Source organism: Tachypleus tridentatus, chromosome 12 (genome assembly GCF_004210375.1).
Source record: "Tachypleus tridentatus isolate NWPU-2018 chromosome 12, ASM421037v1, whole genome shotgun sequence".
In the NCBI taxonomy this organism is placed as follows: domain Eukaryota; kingdom Metazoa; phylum Arthropoda; class Merostomata; order Xiphosura; family Limulidae; genus Tachypleus; species Tachypleus tridentatus.
Genome location: NC_134836.1, coordinates 110273894 through 110294018, shown reverse-complemented (window position 1 = coordinate 110294018; position 20125 = coordinate 110273894). Strand labels below are relative to the sequence as shown.

At 30.0% G+C, this 20125-nt stretch overlaps 1 protein-coding gene across 3 annotated transcripts in view; it reads right to left on the bottom strand.

The window, feature by feature from the left end:
- Window positions 1–18911, bottom strand: part of LOC143235290 (uncharacterized) — a 63008-nt gene extending 44097 nt beyond the window's left edge. Inside the window, exons 1-6 of one of the 3 annotated variants that reach the window (XM_076473293.1) lie at window positions 18311–18853; window positions 16681–16832; window positions 16000–16112; window positions 11364–11402; window positions 7365–7533; window positions 5123–6612 (exon numbers count right to left, since the gene is read on the bottom strand). In XM_076473293.1, coding sequence (XP_076329408.1) covers window positions 5159–6612; window positions 7365–7533; window positions 11364–11402; window positions 16000–16112; window positions 16681–16774 — 1869 coding nt within the window. In that variant the 5' untranslated portion in view covers window positions 16775–16832; window positions 18311–18853 and the 3' untranslated portion in view covers window positions 5123–5158. Of the gene's footprint in view, window positions 1–5122; window positions 6613–7364; window positions 7534–11363; window positions 11403–15999; window positions 16113–16680; window positions 16833–18310 lie in introns of those variants that run through there. The other 2 variants (XM_076473294.1, XM_076473292.1) reach the window with 2 other exon arrangements.
- Between the last annotated feature and the right edge of the window lie 1214 nt (window positions 18912–20125).

Here is a 20125-nt window from a genome sequence, read left to right as displayed (position 1 = left end):
AAATACTGAAGAAAGGGAGGTTGTGATCAGATAGTATATACTTCAGTACCTGTATCACCTCAGTTGCCACTGTGTTTGTTAAATACTACCAGAATTGAGAAGGAAGATGGCAATTACACCTTAGATTCATAGTCTGCCACACTACCTGTCATGTTCAATTCAATATGTTCATGCTGTTGCTAAAATATATCTTCTATAATAGCAATCAAACATATCCTGCCTTTGTGTACATCAATCAGTCATCATGAAATTAAATAACAAGAAATGTTTAACAATATCTGTCAAAGTAATTTCATTAGACAAGCATTATTAGTAATATTTTTTAACAATGCAACATTCTCAGTGATGTGGAAGATAAAAACTAGTCATCTTCATACACTGCTGGTTTAAACCTGATCATTAGATCTTAAGTTATCATTACTTATTAAATTATTGGTTGTCACAGTAAAGGAAAACCTAAATCACTTTTGATATCCTTTCATTTCTCCCCCAGAAGAACACGAAATTTAGTGTTCATTTACTCATATTTTATGTTTATTTTATCACAACTTCTAATTATATGCACAATTACCAAAATCAGAATTATAACACCATCTAGGTAATCTTAAAACATTTACTGCAGTAGTAAAATATTTTAGTACACATCAATCTCAGTACTTCATACTTCTACTGATGTAATCTGTTTTATTTCTGGGAGAAGGGATTATAACATCAGTACAGTTTTGCTTGCAAACTATATCACAAAAGTTCCAGTTGCAGATTAGTTATGTATAAAACAAATATTCACTTTCTTACATTTTTTAACCTTGGAAAACTTTTAAAACACTATAAATAAATTAAAATTGGATTTTATTAATGTTTTGAAATAAGTCTTTACATAACTAAACAGTAATTTTTATACAGAGCTAATTAAGTAAATTAAGTTTAACCAACATTAACTTCAATACAAGAATTACAGTTCATCACAATATATTTTACAAATTAAAAAGCTCAAAAGAAAATTTCAAGCATTTTAATTTCCATCGATTACAAATCTTTTATTTCCTGCAGAAAATATTTTGAACAATGGAAAGATAGTTTTCATAGAAGGAAAATCTACAGAAATTTAAGAAATTAACTTAATGACATCATAAAAACAAACCACCTTCATTTCTGTTTCGATCTCAGTTCTACACTTCTCCCAGGTGTGATAAGTAGGAACAACCATAAACTTCATAAGGATATAATTTTTAGGTTGAAATTTTGATTTACACTTTTCTAAGGTAACAGTTTAAAAGACTAACTGTATGATCTAAGGATGAATATCCATATAACAATTAGCTGTGGAAAGTTTGCTTTGTCATAATTAAAAGCAAGTCAGTAATTATGTAAAATTCTTCCCTACTTACAGACATTATATATAAATATTTGCAAGTGGAAAAAAAAACAAATCAAGCATCTTTAACACATGTATGTTATAAATTTAAAATATTAAAAACAATTTAGTAAAAAAGTTAACAATTTATGTTTATTATATGGTTAAACAAAACAGGGATAAAAAGTATGAGTTTCCATAAACAACAAACTAACTGGTGTGAAAATAATGTATGTAGTATTAACATTAACTGAAGGACATAAATGGTGTGTGATGGTGAACATAATTCATTTTTCAGTAGTGAGTAGTTCATGCATTACAGATAAATCCATGCACAAGTTTTGGAAGAATCTAAAGTGAACCATAAAGTTCACTTATTAGGACCTGTGTTTTTCTCAAGACTCTTATGTTAACTTACTGTATTAGGCACTATTTGGGTAAGATTGAGGTTACACCAGCTGTGAATATGCTGCAAGATTTTGCTACATTGCAAACTGTTGCTTCAAAGTTTAACGTGGTCCACAATGCAGTAGCAAGATTTTGGAAACATGAGCAATCCATTGAATCATAAGCCAGGACACTAGGTTGGGACCACCCATGTGCCATAAGACAAAGGCACAACTTCGTGAACTTAGCATTACAGAATTATCAAAGTACTGCTTGAAGCCCACAAACTGATCATTAAATAGCAACCTGTGTCCATGTATCTAACTAAGGTGTTCATATGACTTCATTGATGTGAATTAAGAGCCAGAAGATGCACTTATGGCCAAGATTTTAACCACACAACACTGTGCTACATGTTGCATTTACATCAAAACTGGTATATTTCTGACTGAAGATTTATTCTATGTTGACAAAATTTGGTTTCATCTCTTCATTCATGACAGATATGACATATCCATATATTGCAATGCTAGACAAGCTTACAATACTGTAGAATCTGATCATTATGGTTTGGTTCTGTTACATTCTGAATAGATTTATTTGAACTAATTTTTGTTGATGGATGTTCCTTATTTGCAAAACTGTATTGAGATAACACTCTACCCCTGTTGCAAGACTTTTTGCAGGTGTCTCAGGACAAAATTTCACATTGGTGCAGGATAATGCCAAGTAATCCATGGATTACTCAGAACAACACAGTGATGGAATGGCCTTCATAATCACCAGACTTTAAACATCACTGGAACAAACAGTGTAGACAGATTCATTGCAATACAATTTCCCTGTCAAAGTTGGGAATCTGCAGCAAACCTTGACAGACAAATGAAATGCAGTGTCTCAGGGCTACATCAACTGCATTATGAAAAGTATGACAGCATATTGTCATTAATATATACAGACTCAAGGCAGTCATACCTCTTACTGGATAATAACTATGAACAAGAGTTTTGTGTTCCTTATGATTTCATGTTACATACTGTACCTATGATCAAAATTGTTAAGGTACTTCGCATTCATTTTATCTACATCATGCTCAAAACCGTGAGAACTAAATTGAGTTTGCTATGCAATCATTTTATTTAGGCCAACTACCTAAACAAGGAGCACAAAATAAAGTTTGTTCTCATGTGCAATGGTATGAAAGTAAATGATGGCCTACCATGTTTACATTGTTTATGTTAAGTCTGAGACTTAATAATAGTGTATGAATCTATGTTAATATATTAGAATACTTAAGTAATCATGGAAAAGTATGTGTGCATATGTGTTCAGTGTTTAGTGGCTGTAGGACAGTTGACACAACCACTGGTTGGTCCAACATAGCACACAAGAAACCTACTGCAAGGTGTGCACAAAGACATTTCAAAAAATTGGCACCATAATCATTCACTCACACAAGGAAACTAAAAAACACAAATCTAATTTACGTACTTCCCAAAGTATGAATACAAATGCAATAACAATGGAACCCCTCTAAGCAACCACCCCTCAGATTCGGTCACCCGTTGAAAGCAGTCATTTAGTCACAGTCCCTTTTTTTGTTTACATAATCCCTAATTATGTACAGTGGAACCCCTCTAATCAGGCCAGTTCGTCTCAGTCCCAAAGGTGGCTGCTTTAGGGGTTCCACTATACATATTTCAAGACAAATAATACAGTTACATCTTGGCCTACAGAGACAAATACTGAGGCCATTAGAGAAACGTATGTCCCTAGATATATGTAGGCTAGATCTAGGGCTATGTATCCAGAAACTGCCAACCTATATAAGGCTTTCAGATCTATGAAGATATTCAAAATAGAAATTCCTTGGACTTTAGAAACTGTTACTCAGCATAACTCATGTAAGTCAAAGGAAAATACTGGGTTGTTGCAGCTATCCATGTTCACTGATAGTAATATTTGAAAAGCATTCAAATGTGAAAAGTTAGAAAAGGGTATTTGACAAGGTTTAAACTGGCAACATACACACAGGATAAGTTGATTCTGTAGGAACAAGTTAGAAATTTGGAATTAATGTTTAAAAATTCTAAACAACAAAATCCAAATAACTTGAATTGTAAATCTGTTACTGGATGAAACTTGTAACAGGTGAACATATACTGACCAGAAGAGAAACACTCTTCAAATACAATAAATTTGCTCAGTGAAGACTATGAGAAAAGTAGAACTGTTAATAAATAAAACTTTCTATATGGCTCTATCTATCACATTTAGAACCAAGATTTGAGTTCCCGATAAGTGTATATGTAAAGTAGACGAATAAAGCATAATCTATTAATAATTAAGATTTTCTGCATTGTTCTATCTACTATAATTAAAACCTTGACTTTAGTTCTTGATGAAGACATACCTCAAGTAGATAATCAAAAGGATAAGTTATTAGAACTTCTTGAGGGTTTTACCCACCATATTTGGTATAGTGATCTTAGTTCCTGATAAGTAACTTCACAAAGTAGAATAACATGGTGAAACAGTGATCATTCCAGTTTATCAATGCTGGTTGCAGGGTTCAATTTCCTATAGTGGACATTGGAAATGGACTAAAGTATCCCCACTTTTGTTTTTTTAATATTTCATGACATATTGCAAGGTTATACACTGGGCTGTGTGTGATGTGAAAAACTACAAATATCAAACCTTAATTCATAATATTGTAAGTACTCATAATTAACAGCTAATGTAACATTTCTTCACATTTCATTTATGTTCCTTTTATTTAATGTTTATTCTGGAGCATTTTGAACAAAACTCAAAAAATTTATTATTTTCGAAAAGGATGTATTCTTTCATGTTTCTTTCAAGTTATTACCTAATACAAAATTACTTCTATGTGCATTTTTCATGTGATTTCAAGTAAATAATTTTAGTGACAAATTTAACAACTGATGGTTCCCCTCAGTGTGTATTCTTTGATGTTTTTTTAAGTTTGATTTTTTTCCAAACTGTTTTTTACAAATTTCACAACTACAAGTTTTCTCCTCAGTATGTGTACTTTGATGATATTTTAAGGTACCTTTCATAACAAAGTATTTTCCACAGTGTGTGTTCTTAAATGACTTTTTAAATCACCCTTCGATACAAATTGTTTACCATAAAATTTCACAGCTGAATGGTTTCTCTCCAGTATGTGTATTATGATGTCTTTTTAATGCTGAAGTTTGTGTGTGTTTGTAAATAATTTTTTAATTCACAGTTTGATATAAACAGTTTTCCACAAACTGCACAACTGTAAGGTTTCTCCCCAGTATGGGTCCTGTGATGCATTTTTAAGTCTGAGTTTCTTATAAAATGTTTTTTACAAATTTCACAATTGTAAGGTTTCTCTCCAGTGTGATTTTTTTATTATATGTTTTTTCAAAGCAGAGTTTGTTCCATATTGTTCTTTACAAATTGTACAACTGTGTGTGTTTTTTGATGCACTCTTAATTCACTATTTCTTCTAAATTGTTTTCCACATACTGTACAACTGTATGGTTTCTCTCCAGTATGTATTCTTTGATGTTCTTTTAAATTTCCACTTCTTCTAAATTGTTTTCCACAAACTGCACAACTGTAAGGTTTCTCCCCAGTATGGGTCCTTTGATGCACTTTTAAGTCTGAGTTTCTTACAAAATGTTTTTCACAAATTTCACAATTGTAAGGTTTCTCTCCAGTGTGCTTTTTCTTATGGTTTTTCAAGGCAGAGTTTGTTCCATATTGTTCTTTACAAATTGTACAACTGTAAGGTTTTTCCCCAGTGTGCATTCTTTGATGCAGTCTCAATTCACTATTTGTTCTAAATTGTTTTCCACATACTGCACAACTGTATGGTTTCTCCCCAGTGTGTATCCTTTGATGTTCTTCTAAATTGCCACTTCTTCTAAATTGTTTTCCACAGACTGCACAACTGTAAGGTTTCTCCCCAGTATGGGTTCCTTGATGCACTTTTAAGTCTGAGTTTCTTACAAAATGTTTTTCACAAATTTCACAATTGTAAGGTTTCTCTCCAGTGTGCTTTTTTTTATGGTTTTTCAAGGCAGAGTTTGTTTTATATTGTTCTTTACAAATTGTACAACTGTAAGGTTTTCCCCCAGTGTGCGTTCTTTGATGCAGTCTCAATTCACTATTTGTTCTAAATTGTTTTCCACATACTGTACAACTGTATGGTTTCTCCCCAGTATGTATTCTTTGATGTTCTTTTAAATCACCACTTTTTCTAAATTGTTTTCCACAAATTTCACAATTGTAAGGTTTCTCTCCAGTGTGTATTCTTTGATGTTCTTTTAAATCGCTACTTCTTCTAAATTGTTTTCCACAAACTGCACAACTGTATGGTTTCTCTCCAGTGTGTATTGTTTCATGTTGTTTTAATTCGCCCTTTCTTCTAAACTGTTTTCCACAAACTGTACAAGTGTATGGTTTCTCCCCAGTGTGTATTGTTTGATGTGATTTTAAGTTATATCTTGAAACAAAATGTTTTCTACAAATTCCACAACTGTAACGTTTCTTCCCAGTATGATTTTTTTCATGTTGGTCTAAAGGAATGTTGTTCTTAAAATGTTTTCCAAAAACTGCATAATGACATAGTTTCTCTCCAGATTCTATCCTCTCTTTTTGTGTTAGGTTATTCATTGTTTCAAATTCTTTACTGCTCATTACATAACTGTTATGCTGATGTATATCAAATTTGTTTTGGTTATTTTCATTTGACGTTGTTTTTCCACATATATCATTGTTTGGTTTTGGGGAGTTAATAACTTCTACAATGTAATCTTCTTGTTTCATTGTATAATAACCAGGAAACTGACTCACACAGCAGTTCTTCACATCTGAAATAGATATAAAAAAATGTCTCATCACAGCTCACATCTTTGACAAACTTCTATATATATTTAATGTTCTCATATGACTGATATCAATATAAAAATTTTAAAGCTAAAAACTAATTATAATGCAGTTTTCATAGATTCACACTTTAGAGCAAATTTTATACCTGAATCAGAATAGCATGAGAAACAAACTGTAGGTAATATTACATTTTTAAGATAGATTTTTAGTAGATAAAGTTAATACACTTAAAAAATACGATAAAACAGGGTCGCAATAATCAATACTTTTAAATAGTATCTTGAATGATTAACTTTTAAAAATATTTTCTTATTTGAAGTGGTTATTTATAATCAAATCTTCTAATATTTTGTTTGCTTAAACAAGTTGAGTAATGTTAATATTTTATACATTTATTCAAAAGTTCTGTTGGCAAGTTATAAACTAATATTTATAAAGGCATAGGTTAAAACAGAACTAAAATATTTATCAACTGGTTCATTATAGTTTCTTTCCATTTCATTTCTCAGAAACAACTATTTTTCTCATTATTCAAATTAAATGTTTTGTTGGCATTTCATCACTTCAAAATCTGTTACACATTCCAATTAGAATGAACAGAAGACATAAAATTTAGATCTAAACACTTCAAACTAATCATGTTTCATTTGGTTTAATAACTTTTTAAAAAATACCAATAATTTAACCATTTGCTTATCCCAGTGCACTTTGAGATTTAGATATTTGTACTTACCTGGTGTACTTTCAATCACAGATTTAATTTCTTCTTGAAATTCAGTTTTTGTTTTCATGTTCATATTATTATAATCTGAACTATCTTGAGCATCATCACTGGGCTTTGAAATAATACCACCTTCTAAGAGATCACCAGGCTGCTCTGCTTTCTCTTGGATAAATATGTCCTGAAATCAAACAATACATTCAAAAGGCTAATAAAAATAATAGTGTTATTATTACACAATCTGTATAGTTAATCAATTTAAAATATCACAATTAAACTAATAAACCTGATGCTTTAATTGAAGACAAAGCAGTGTCATGTGGCCAAACAACCCACAGAAAAGAGTGTGTATTATTAACGGGAATGAGAGTTTAACTATTTTCCACCTTCTGTAATTCTGATTATAGAAATCCTATCTTCTAGGTATTTTCAGTGGAGACGCTTCACCCTACCCTTAATTCATATGTCCAGTTTAAAGACATTCCTTAAGAAATACACAAGATATAAAACTTTATATTTTGATTGAAAAAGGTATCAAAACTCGTAACATTCTTAAGAATTTTGCAGGTAGTGAGCTGGGTCACATATATTGTTTTACCCACCATCACATCCCGAGATGAACCAATGTGGCCCCAATTCTGATTTCATTTTTTCAAGTTACAGATTTAATCCTTTTCTAGCTGCACTTTTTTTCTTACCTAAATGTTTTTTTTCTTGCATGCATAGAAACAGTACTGAAACTATTTAAATACATGGATTTATTATGTTTTATTCTGTAAACAAACAAAACAAAGTGGAAAAGTGTAAAGAATAGCAGCTTTATTTCTGTCATGAACTGTTCATATTTTGGATTAACATACAACAAAAAGTTAGTTATAAAAAACAATAAATGCATTCTTAATTCAACAAATTGAAAGTAAAAAGATTGGTTGGTCATTTAAAGATTCATATAGCAAATCAATAGTGATATCTACAGGAAACAAAGGGTGTTAAATGAAGAGAAAAACAACGTGAAACTAAGAAAAGAAACTACACATACAAATAAAACTAAAGAACATGTAACCTATATGAGTCCTAAAAAAACAACCATTCTAACAATTCCATCATCTACAACACCACTGTTGAACATAAGAACAAATTTTGAGATAAAATGTCCCATCTTTCATATTCATATTGCTGCAATGAAATCTGAATGTGTGTAAATTTTTACCCGAGTATCATTAATTGATAGAAAACAAGGAAAAATGGGTTAGTTTTTCTAAATATTTAATGAAACTAAATTAGAGCTTATATTAAGTGATTACGCAGCCTTCAGTGAGTTAAGCGAGACAGTAAAGATCATATCATTAGTATATCACCTACCCACAAAATAATTACAGAGCAAGTGAAATATATATATATAATATATAACTTTTGAATAAACATATAATCTGTGCACATGCATCTCACAGCAAACTATGGCAGAGCCCATTCAGGTGACTTTAAACCTTTAATAAAAAAACAGAAACAGAAGAATTGCTTGAAAGACATTTCAAAAAGAGAAGTCTGTACTTCCATTCAGTCATGGCAGAATAAATGAACCATGAAATTCAGCATTATTATCACATCTCAAATTCAGTCCAATAAACTTCTCTTAGATACTGTGGTCAAAGGTAGGAATAAAGATCATCTATTTACAGAATTCTAAGCCCACTGGGATATAAAGACAGCCAAGTAGGATGCTGTGGTAAGGACAAGAACATGCACCATACTGATGAGAAAGCTGTAAATGTCCGAAATGTAGTGAAAGGTAATAAGGCTCTCAGTTAGTTTACAAACTCTGGACTGTATACAAAAGTAAAGATCCCCAATACAGTAATCAAGACACAGATTATGTACAGGATCCAAAATCTTCAAGATAAAATCTTTGGCCGAACCATACAACAGCTTCGTCTGAATGAGACCTTCAGCTTCAAAAACCTGTATGGTGAGGATGAAGTGGAAAAGAGGGAAACAAGGATGTATATGGAACCTGTACACTTGAAACTAAGCTCCTTAACATGTGGAATAAAAACAGATTTCTGTTGAAGGGAAGTCCTATGAACTTTATAATAACCAATATATGAATGTCAGTATCTTCCAGACAAAACTCTATTCAAGGTGCAATTCCTGCTGCTGACAAAATGCACATATATGGTTTTATCAGAATAAACATGAAATTGTTTGCTGTGATACATTCAGAAAGAGAGTTGAGGGAAGATTGAAGTGAGATATTATGAACTTCAAGTACCTAAGAATGACCAGACAGATAAAAATCTCTACAAATGGTTCAGTGGGCATGCAATGCATAGTAATAAAAATTTTGTGTAATGCCAGTCCCCAATATAAGGTCACAAACTTTGTAGAGAACAAAAAAATCAAACCAAGATGCTTCCATTCAAGGAAGGCATCTCTCATTGAGGTCTAAGGCTGATTCGTATGGTGGATAACAAAATGATATCTGTGGAAATCATAGTCAGTGAGAAAGAGAATATCTGATTCAAGGGTATCTCACAAGATGTGTATTAACCATACAAGCATGGATGAGGTTACTATGGTGAGAATGTTGAAGTTTAAGGTATTAATCTAACAGCTACCTGGACAATAGAATCATTTATTATACTCACACAGCTGTTAACAGACAAAATGTTAACAACAGAAGACTGAAGATCCAAGACAGGGAAAATTCTGTGAACATATTCCAGTTCCCATTGTTTTTTCTGTCAAAGAAATCTGTCACATGATGACAGTATTGGCAGGCCTCATGCATACATAGGATGTTAAAAACTGACCAATGTCTTAAGGTGATATGAACTACAACTCAAACCTTAACAATTTCACTATATGTATATCAAAGTGACCACTTTTGGATAGAAGAATCAATAAAAGTGGGTGAGAAACCTTATCATTTTGAGTCATGAGGGTTTTATTGTTACTTATATGAAGGCTATTCACCTCCATGAACCTGCTGGTGTTTTTTTTTTGTTTTTTTAAATACTGTTTTATAGTATGTATGATATTACCAGAAAACAAAATAATTCTGTATCCAAAATTATCCACTTTCTAATATAGGTAAGCTCATACAAATTTGAGGATTAAAATATAAAGAAAGGTTTGTTACAAGAAAGTTCTGTGTAAATAAAAAAATCCAATTCATAGACTAGTCACAGAAAGTAATAAATAAATGAATTATTTTCTTACTTTGAAAAGACATATATTAATGTAATAAATAACACCCATTGATAACATCTGTCAACGTGATTCTCAAACATGCTTTCACATACAAGGCTAAGAGAGGACAAAAACATAAGTACCAGAGATAAAATAAAAACATTATAAATTTTTGTACAAACCTGTTCCTCAAATAACAATTAATAATAAAGTACAACTGTAACATGTTATTTAAATAATGAAAGTAATTTAGCTTATTAATAAAGTAAAAGAAACTTAACAAAATCTGCAGAATAATACATCCTGTCATACTTTGATAAAGATCAGCAAAATAGGACTTCAAAATACTGGGTTAAAATATTTTATTAATATCCTTAGTAAAATTAAAATGTCATGTAAAGCCACAAGAAAAGAAAAAAATATTTAAGTAATCCACATATCTAATAACCCTTCCACAATGATCTCAGTAGAATGCAAGATTTCGTCTACACATTTCCACACATAAAGTATTTGCAATATTACTTTTGATACAACATGTACATCTTTACAAAACTTGGTAAACTATAAGTAAAGATCACAATTTTCTGAACAACAAAATAACAGATTTTTTAATGAAATATTTTAACTTATTATTTGTTTGTGAAAATGTCTAAGACTGTGTTATTACTAGTCTGAGTGGAAGGAGATTTCACGTCAGGATTAAAAAAACTATTATTCACACCAAAAATCTCAAATATTATTTGCATAATTTCTGAAACATCCTAAATACATTTCAAATGTTTGTTGTCAGTTAGACTTTATATTTTATATTATTTTCTATACCTGAAATATGTGGAATCTGTCACTTGCCCAACATGGTAACTATCATAAAAAATTATGAAAGAAATAGAAATTATGCATTTTTCATGTTGAAATGACTACATATTATGCTAAGAAAATACAAATGTTTAGCCTAAGTAGTTTAAGCCTCATAACTATATATATATAATTTTTTATTATTAAATTGACCTTCCAGTCATATTCAGCTAACATAACTTGCACTGACAAAGTGAACGTGCAATACACTCATATTATAAAATAATATAAAACTGACCTTGAATCTTCCATCTTGGCTGTGTTTTAGTCGACTAGTATTTTGTAATATACAATCACATTTCAACTATTAAACATTATATATGTATATATATTATTACTGTTTAGAAATAAATTATTAAAAACTTATTTTTCTTAAAATATAGCACAATAGACAAAGAACTAAAGCAAACAACTGTCTCTTCTAGTTATGGCCTTTGAACTGATTTGCTGCTGAACACAGGTTGCTAAGCCTTTCAAAATTTCACATATGATACCATAGTTTTTGTAAGTTTTATATATAACTATACTGATAACATTAGAATTTATTAAGTTTAATGCCTAAGATGTATTTAGGTTTCAGAAAATACGAAACTTTAAACAAACTAAAACCACAACCAATATTTCTAGAAAGTAGGTTGCGTCTTTAGTTTTTCGACAGCATAAGATGACTCCATTGGTTATTCATGTCATATATTAAAGTTAGTGTATTTAAACAACTCTTTCCAAATACAGAAAGAGGTGAATGAATACAGTTATTCATTATAACTGTCTTTGATTCAGTAGATAAGTCATATCTCAGCAAAATAGAAAGATGTCACATTCTTCCTAGCTTCTTAATATTGGTAATTTTAGTTCTTAATTTACACAAAACTATAAAATTTGTATCCTGACATCACAAACATCTAATTTATAAGAGTGCTGCATTCATCATACCAAGTGACTCAAAAATAGATTTAGGTATGTTCTTTTAAAATTTACTTTTAAATTAAGAAAATAACTTGTATATAATACTACAGTTGGAATTATAATTTACAGTTTGATTCCAAACTTTTTGATATAAATTAATAAGACAATAGAATTTTGAATGCAAATCAACAAATGCAAAGACATGGTCTATGATCCGACTCGTCGTGAAATCAATATAATGTATTCAACTTTAAATAAGAATTTTAAACTGATACATGTGGATGGCTCTTTACTAAATTAAACACTAAATTTACTAAACCATTACATATTCAAATTATAATCAACAATACATCTGATCTTATAGAAAATTTTAACATTTCATATTGTTTACAATATTTAACATAGCATTTTTGCATTATATGAATCATTATAGCTGACTTGAAATTGAATTTACTAAAAGGCATTTTGTACCTCACATAGTGGTATGACACAGGATTCTACACATTGATGTTATAAATAAGATTATTATTCACAGAATTATATTGATACATGATGTAATCTGAGGCTACTTGACAAAGAACTCTAGATATTCACGTAATGTACATCACTGCCCATTTGACATTGCGTTCTATACATTCATCTTCAGTTCTAAATATTTTTTAAAGGGAATCACATTAATAGACTAGGCTCGATTATTAAGAACTCTGATTACTCAGTTTGAAAGCCAGAAAGATTATAATAATTATAGAACATTGTTTGCATTGTGAATGATTTTACTGTGTTCTTGGGTGCATTACTTGATGAAATAAAAATTTACAATATCTGTACCCAGTGGCAGTGCATGGGAGGGGGGAAGGCTTGAGCCCCCCTCAGTCCCCACACCCCCAATATTGTTACCTACATATATTCATAAAATATGGAAAACACAACTGTCATTGTTGTTTAACAATTAACAATCAAAGAGACACAGATCTGTAGAACTCATTGTCTTCATTAAGACAGAAGTATGTGTCATGCTTCCCATAGCAACGTACTGAATGCACTGAAACTCAAGCGCTGTACTGCCGCTCCCTGTGTAGCTTTACTCTTAATGGTATATTAAATATTCAATCTAAGCTAATCTTGATTTTCTTTATTATTATGTATTACCTTGGGTGGAATTTAGGTGAGCTTCCTCTTTTACATATACACATATTTTCATAAACAGATTATTTCTAATTTGTAATAATGAATTATTAATCAGAGTATGAGTTTCCAATGAACACTGCATTGAAAATGCAGTTCAAAATAGCACACCTTTCTGAAATGTACCTTGGTATTTACATTATTATAGTTTACCATCTATACTTCATATTGATGGAATTTTAGAAAGCCCCTCACAGTTTATCTCAGCCCCCCCAATGAAAATATCCTGGCGCCACCACCGTCTGTACCATCAGAATAAAAAACGTAATCCTAGATTTCATTAACAAAAAAAAAACAAGACTAGTAATTCTTTCATAGACTGTTTAGACAGAGTATTCATGTTGAAACTTTGTAGAATGGACAGCAACTGTCTGTTGTGGAGACACAAGTGTAGAGGATGATGCTTTGAAAGTATTTCACCTTTGGACCTGAAGACTTTTGAAACATTATCCTCTACACTTGTATCTCCAAAACAGGTAGTTGCCATCCATTCTACAAAGTTTCATCAAGACACTAATAAGTAATAGACTAAAGAAACAAAGTACCTGCTTGAAATATTGGTTCAAAATAATATGGTAGTCTTTACACAGATTAAAAACCCCTTCAGAAGACATTCCAAGCTGTCGAATGGTTTTTCACATATCATATATTGAAGTAAGTGAATATGAGGGATTGTTTCCAAAAATTTAAAATAAATGTGGCCACTGTCTTTAATTCAATAAATAAGCCATATCTCAGTCAAATAAAAAGATACAAGGTTTTTATTTTATATTCTAATTGTTAATATTGGTAATTTTTCTTCCTAATATCTACGAAACTATAAACTTTGTATCTTAATATCACAAACATCTAATTTAAATAAGTGCTGTATTCAACATACAACATACCTCATTATTTAGGTTGTTGTTCTAATATTTACTTTTAAATTGAGAAATTAACTTAGAAATATAATCTACAATTTGATTCCAAACTTATTGACATAAATTCATAAAATAGTACTTCATTAAAGATCAACAAATGGCCTGTGACCCTATAACTTGTTGAGAAAGGGTTAAATAAAAATTTAATATTGTACCATTAGTATAAAAAAACAAAAAAACGTTAGCTTATATTTCACTGAGAGAAAAAACAAGACACAAGTAAGTATTATGTTTCTTGTTATACAAGTATGTTCATTACTTAATATTTTAAAATTAACTACAATTACACCATTCTAGATGGTAACTTGAGATGAACATCCACCATGTGTATCAAACTTGCAAGATGGAATTATTAATTTAACATTATTCAAGCATCAATAAAACAACAGAATTAGATTGATAATTACAAGCTATAAACTATTTAGGACACACAATTTTCCTGTTACTATATGCAGTCAAACTCGTATGAAAAAAGGTAGTTAAATTTATTTTATATATTCTTATGACGGTGATAATGTGACTTAAATTGATAAAGTCGTTATAGAGTTAAGGTAGAGAAAATAACAAATAAAATACAATATTCTGATTTAAAACTCACATTTATTTAAAAACAACTATTTTCAAACTTAATATGAAAATCACTTTTTACTAAGAGCAGTCCACACACTGATCCATGAATATAGACACTTATTGAATCAAAAATATTTATGTAAAACAATTAAAAATTTTTACTTGTTGTCCTGTAATATTTACAAAACAATACCATATTTTATGAAGATACACCAAACATATAACTTATACAGTGAAAACTCTGATGGTCACCATGAGATAAACAATCACTGGAATCCACCAAGTTAAACAACAGGGTTAAAACAGAAAACTACACAACGAACTAGAACTATACAGACACATTTGCAACAAGTTGAACCACAGAAGTGGTAAAAAAATGTGTGATATCCTAACAACAGAAAATTCATAAATGGAAAATTTCATGGCAGGAATCATCCATCTGCCCTAATAACAATACACAATATAATTAAAACGAATCTCTGCTTCAACAGCAACAAAGCTCACATGTATAGAAGTCACTTTCACAAAATATTTGTTCAACTTTCACATATCTCATGCAGCAGAAGGAAGAAATGAGTAACCAAACTATTTCATTCCAAGACATAGTGATCAAGACACCAGATGTAGTTCCTACAGAGTTCTATGGAACTGAACTGTTTTTGAAAGGTACTGATAAATCATCACTCTAGTACACTAGATGGAATATACAAGGAATGCAGGTTGGAACATCACAACCTTACAGAATGACAGAAATATATACTCAGAAGTATCTAAGCTTTTATATGGAATAATTACTATTATGTTAAAAGCATGTTCTGTGGAAAAATTCAAAATGAAACTTGTGAACTGTTGCAAAAAAGAGTTGTAAATAGTTTGTTTATAACAGTGCAACAAATCAGTAGTGAATTTCCTGAGCTTGTAACTGCAACCATGTAATAACCAATTAGTCTCAAGAAGGAAAGACAAAATTATAGCAATGTATATTCTCTTCAAGAACACAACTGTAAAAGTTTACAACTTACCTCAATTTCCTCTACATCTCCATCACAAATATCTTTTGTCTCCTCTTTTATCATATCAAACATCAAATTGGTATGTATAGATCTTTCTTCAAAGTAACTAGTTTTTCCTATAGCTAGAAACACGAACAATACAGACTTCTTGTTAATTATAGCTAATAAATCTTGTATAAAGTAGATAAATGTAAAACTGTGAATAAGTATGATGCCTGTACTGCATTTTATCAAGAACATTTAAAACTTAAGTTATACTGAAAGAGCAATAAAAGGAGACAGTATAATCCTGCCTTAAAACTACAAATATATAAAAAATACAAAATGACAGATAAATAAAATCTTACACTGAAAAAATCATATATGAACTCTACTAACAGTACATAGTGGGTTAATCCTTCATCTCAGTTAACACTTGAATGTTCTCAGCTTTTCCCCACTCACGGATGACAGTTTAGAATAACATTAGGAAAGTGTAAATAGATACAAGTTTATCTAATCAAGGATGAATATAACCACAAGAATGAAACTATTTTATTGATAAACATCTCTGGGACATAAAATTATATCACACATAAAAACTATTAAACAATAATTACAAATTCAGAAATTCCATTAAATTAAAACAAGTAAGTTTGACACTATTTGTGTTATGAAGAACACATTTATATTCTAAGTATATCTGCTTACTATCCATTGTTGTGAAAGTTTCATGTTCATTTTTCTCCAATTTCATATTCAACAAAACATTCTGTTCCTCTTCAGAAAATGGTTCAACCTTCATATTTAATACTTCACAATTATACAGAAGCTTCACTTTATATCCTCATCAAAACTTGTATCTAGACAACAGAGAAATAGATAAAGATTTAAATGTTACATCCTTAAAAAGGGTGACAAAATTTTCAATAATTACACATCTCTAAATTATCATTATCTTGTTACATTTTACATGAAATTAATAATTTCATCTGTTTCACACGTTTATACCAAAATGGTGACATAATTTAACAAAAACGTTTTGAAACTCCTTGTCATTAACAGACCAAGACAACTTTTAAAAAAAGTTTCACATAGTTCAAACTTGTATGTAATGACTGGAAGGTAGCTTTTACTCTTTGTACAAATTGTTATTAGTTGTATCTTGTAAAAAACTCTTATTTTATTCACAATATTTTATCAGGTTTACCTAGCATCATCAAATGATATTCAAGAACCATGTAAGGCTGGTGAAATGTCACAATAAACAAAATACAAATATGAAATTGAAAAACATTGTTCATTCTGATATTTAATTAAGGTTTTTATTCTACTATATACCACATATAAAAAACTACACTACAACATGGCAGTACTACAACTACTGAAAAACCTTTAAACCATTTAGTACTTGAACTGTTGATCATTTCTGTCATTCCATAGTTCATAATAATTTCTATTACAGAATGATTACACAAATACTAAACCCAACATAAGGAGCTTCTTAAAATATTAAGTTTAAATATGTTAGTAAGAAAAATTAGACATTTTTGTAACCTGATTTTTATAATAAATTAGAGAATCTTGATACATTAACAAAACCCATTGTACCACACAAACAAAAATCACTCACTTTATACATGAAAACAAGCTTAAAATAAACATGGAGAAAAAGAAAGTAAACAATAATAAGAAAAGCTGTTGAATGATGAATATAAGCATTATATATCATAATTTTTTTTCAATTAATATGTGTTTGACGTTTCTGTTTTAAACGAATGAGTTGTTTAACACACATTAATGATTATTAACTTATAAACACAATCCTTCATATGTCTATGCTTGTTCAAAACTGTACACTACAGTATGTCTAAATTTCCGTAGTTTCAAAAACAACACATAAAATATTGTTTAAAAATTAAACTAAAGATAGTACAGGTCAAAAAAGAAATACATATAAAAATGCAAATCACAACAGCATTCATAATGTTTCATAGAACTTACAATGTACATGTACCATACACAAAAGTTTCACACCTTAACATGTTTTATTTTTAAAAGTCATAAAGTTTTGTATTTAGTGAGATGAATGAATGCTAATATTTCAGAATTACCACTTGTTTGTGGAAAAATCTTCTACAAAGTTACAATGTTCATGATTTAGTTAATTACATAAAATGCATTTTACAAATTCCATGTACACCAGTACTTCCTATTGTATTGCAATATTATCTAATTTTCATACTCTTTTTGAGCCTGAACGAACACTTATTATTCATTATATTAAGGTTAATTCAAAATTTCTTATTCCTATTAGTTACAATACTGGACTCAAACTTACCTTCTAGTTCTTAGACCTAACAGTCAAATGTAGCCAATATCAACATGATAATAAACTTTTACTTTAATGTAGTTTAAATGCTGATACTAAAGTAGAAGTTGAATAAATATAAATTTGAAAAGATATGGTACAAAAACTCTTACAGTTAATTAATGTATCACTCTTTACACATAAAAAGCTAATTTAGAACTTCAAATAACACGTTTGTCAAATTTTCGCCAGACTTATGGCAGTTCTAACTTCTAAATTTCATACACCTATTATTGGACGGCAATGTTCAAGGTGGCCCGTAAGTTTCTTCCCATCCATATTATTATGTTATATTCAATTAATAATTCATGTATTATAAATTTGTTTCGTTTTTTCTGAGAAATATGGTCAATGTAAGCCCATTTACACTTGAAAATGTCTCACAGAACATGGCGTCGCATAATATTATTCAGCAAGAATGAGGGACAGCACACATATACATTAGATATACGGATGGGTTGGTATTTACGGGCCACCCTGTACATCACTTTTCTGCAACTTATTTCCAGTTTTTATTTCATGATTCATTGTAGACTTACTCGTTTTCTGTTAATTAATTTAAATATTTCGTATAAATCATGTTTATCTTGATATGAATTATCTAATAATGATAGTAATACAATTACGTTTTTTTTGTGTTTTTTTTACACACTGTACCACCACAAAGACGTTCCATCTATTTTTACCTCCCCGCGGCACTCATACACATGCGCATGACGTAAAAAGACCATCCTCCATTCCATATCCTTATCAGTTCTGGCTGTACAGTTTTGAAACAGCTGTTTGTGAAGGAAATTTTATAGATTTATTTCTGTATAACTTTTATAATATGCTAATTGTGAGACACGAAATTCACCCACAACATTTATGACACAGTTATAGTGAAATTGCAAATACATCCAATGAAATAATTTATGATACTGGTCTTTGAGATAATTACTGATGCCTCAAAATAATGCAGTAACACTACTAATATGTTTACTCATCTAAGGTTTTAATTCTCCAATTCACAATTATATAATTCCAATATACTTTGATGTTTTCTTTATATAGCAGTTACTCTTTTCCTGTAGCTTTTCTTCCATATGTTGACTCTTGTTGACTTATTTTTATTTTAACGTTCTTTATGTATATAATTTATCTAATCTACCTTATTTTCCTACGTAGAAACTTTTGCAGTCTTAAACATTTTGTTTATACTTACAGCACCATTACCATGCTTTTCATTGTTACATAACTTTCAGTAATAACTTTAAATGTTATATAATGGGTTATTTTTTTACGTTTAATTTATGTTTTACTTATAATGCACCAAAAATAACTTTCAAACGTGTAATTTGTAGGTGCTTCTTAAAATATAGATTAAAAGTAATGTACTCGAAACTTTCAATACTCATCAAATTGAATTAAAATACAATAAAGTATTATTAATAGCCGCAGCACTTGAATTGGTGGAAATTAATATTTGAGACCTCCTCCCCAATATTTTATTGGCTACATTTTGTTGCGCGAGCAGTAAAAAGCGCGGTACACGCCAATATCGTTAGAATTTTAGTACTCGTTAAAAGATCTATTAGCCGACTTTTAAATTGAAATTATTTTGGGCAGGATTTAAATAAACATAAGTGGCCTTGGGCAAGGTCAAACAAAACCAAATGAAATGGTATGACCTATATAGTCTAAAACTGTATTTCAATCTCTAAATCATCAGTAAATGTTGGGACTAAGAACTAAATGATGTACTTGGAAAAGAAACACACCAAAAAAACAAACAAACAATAATAA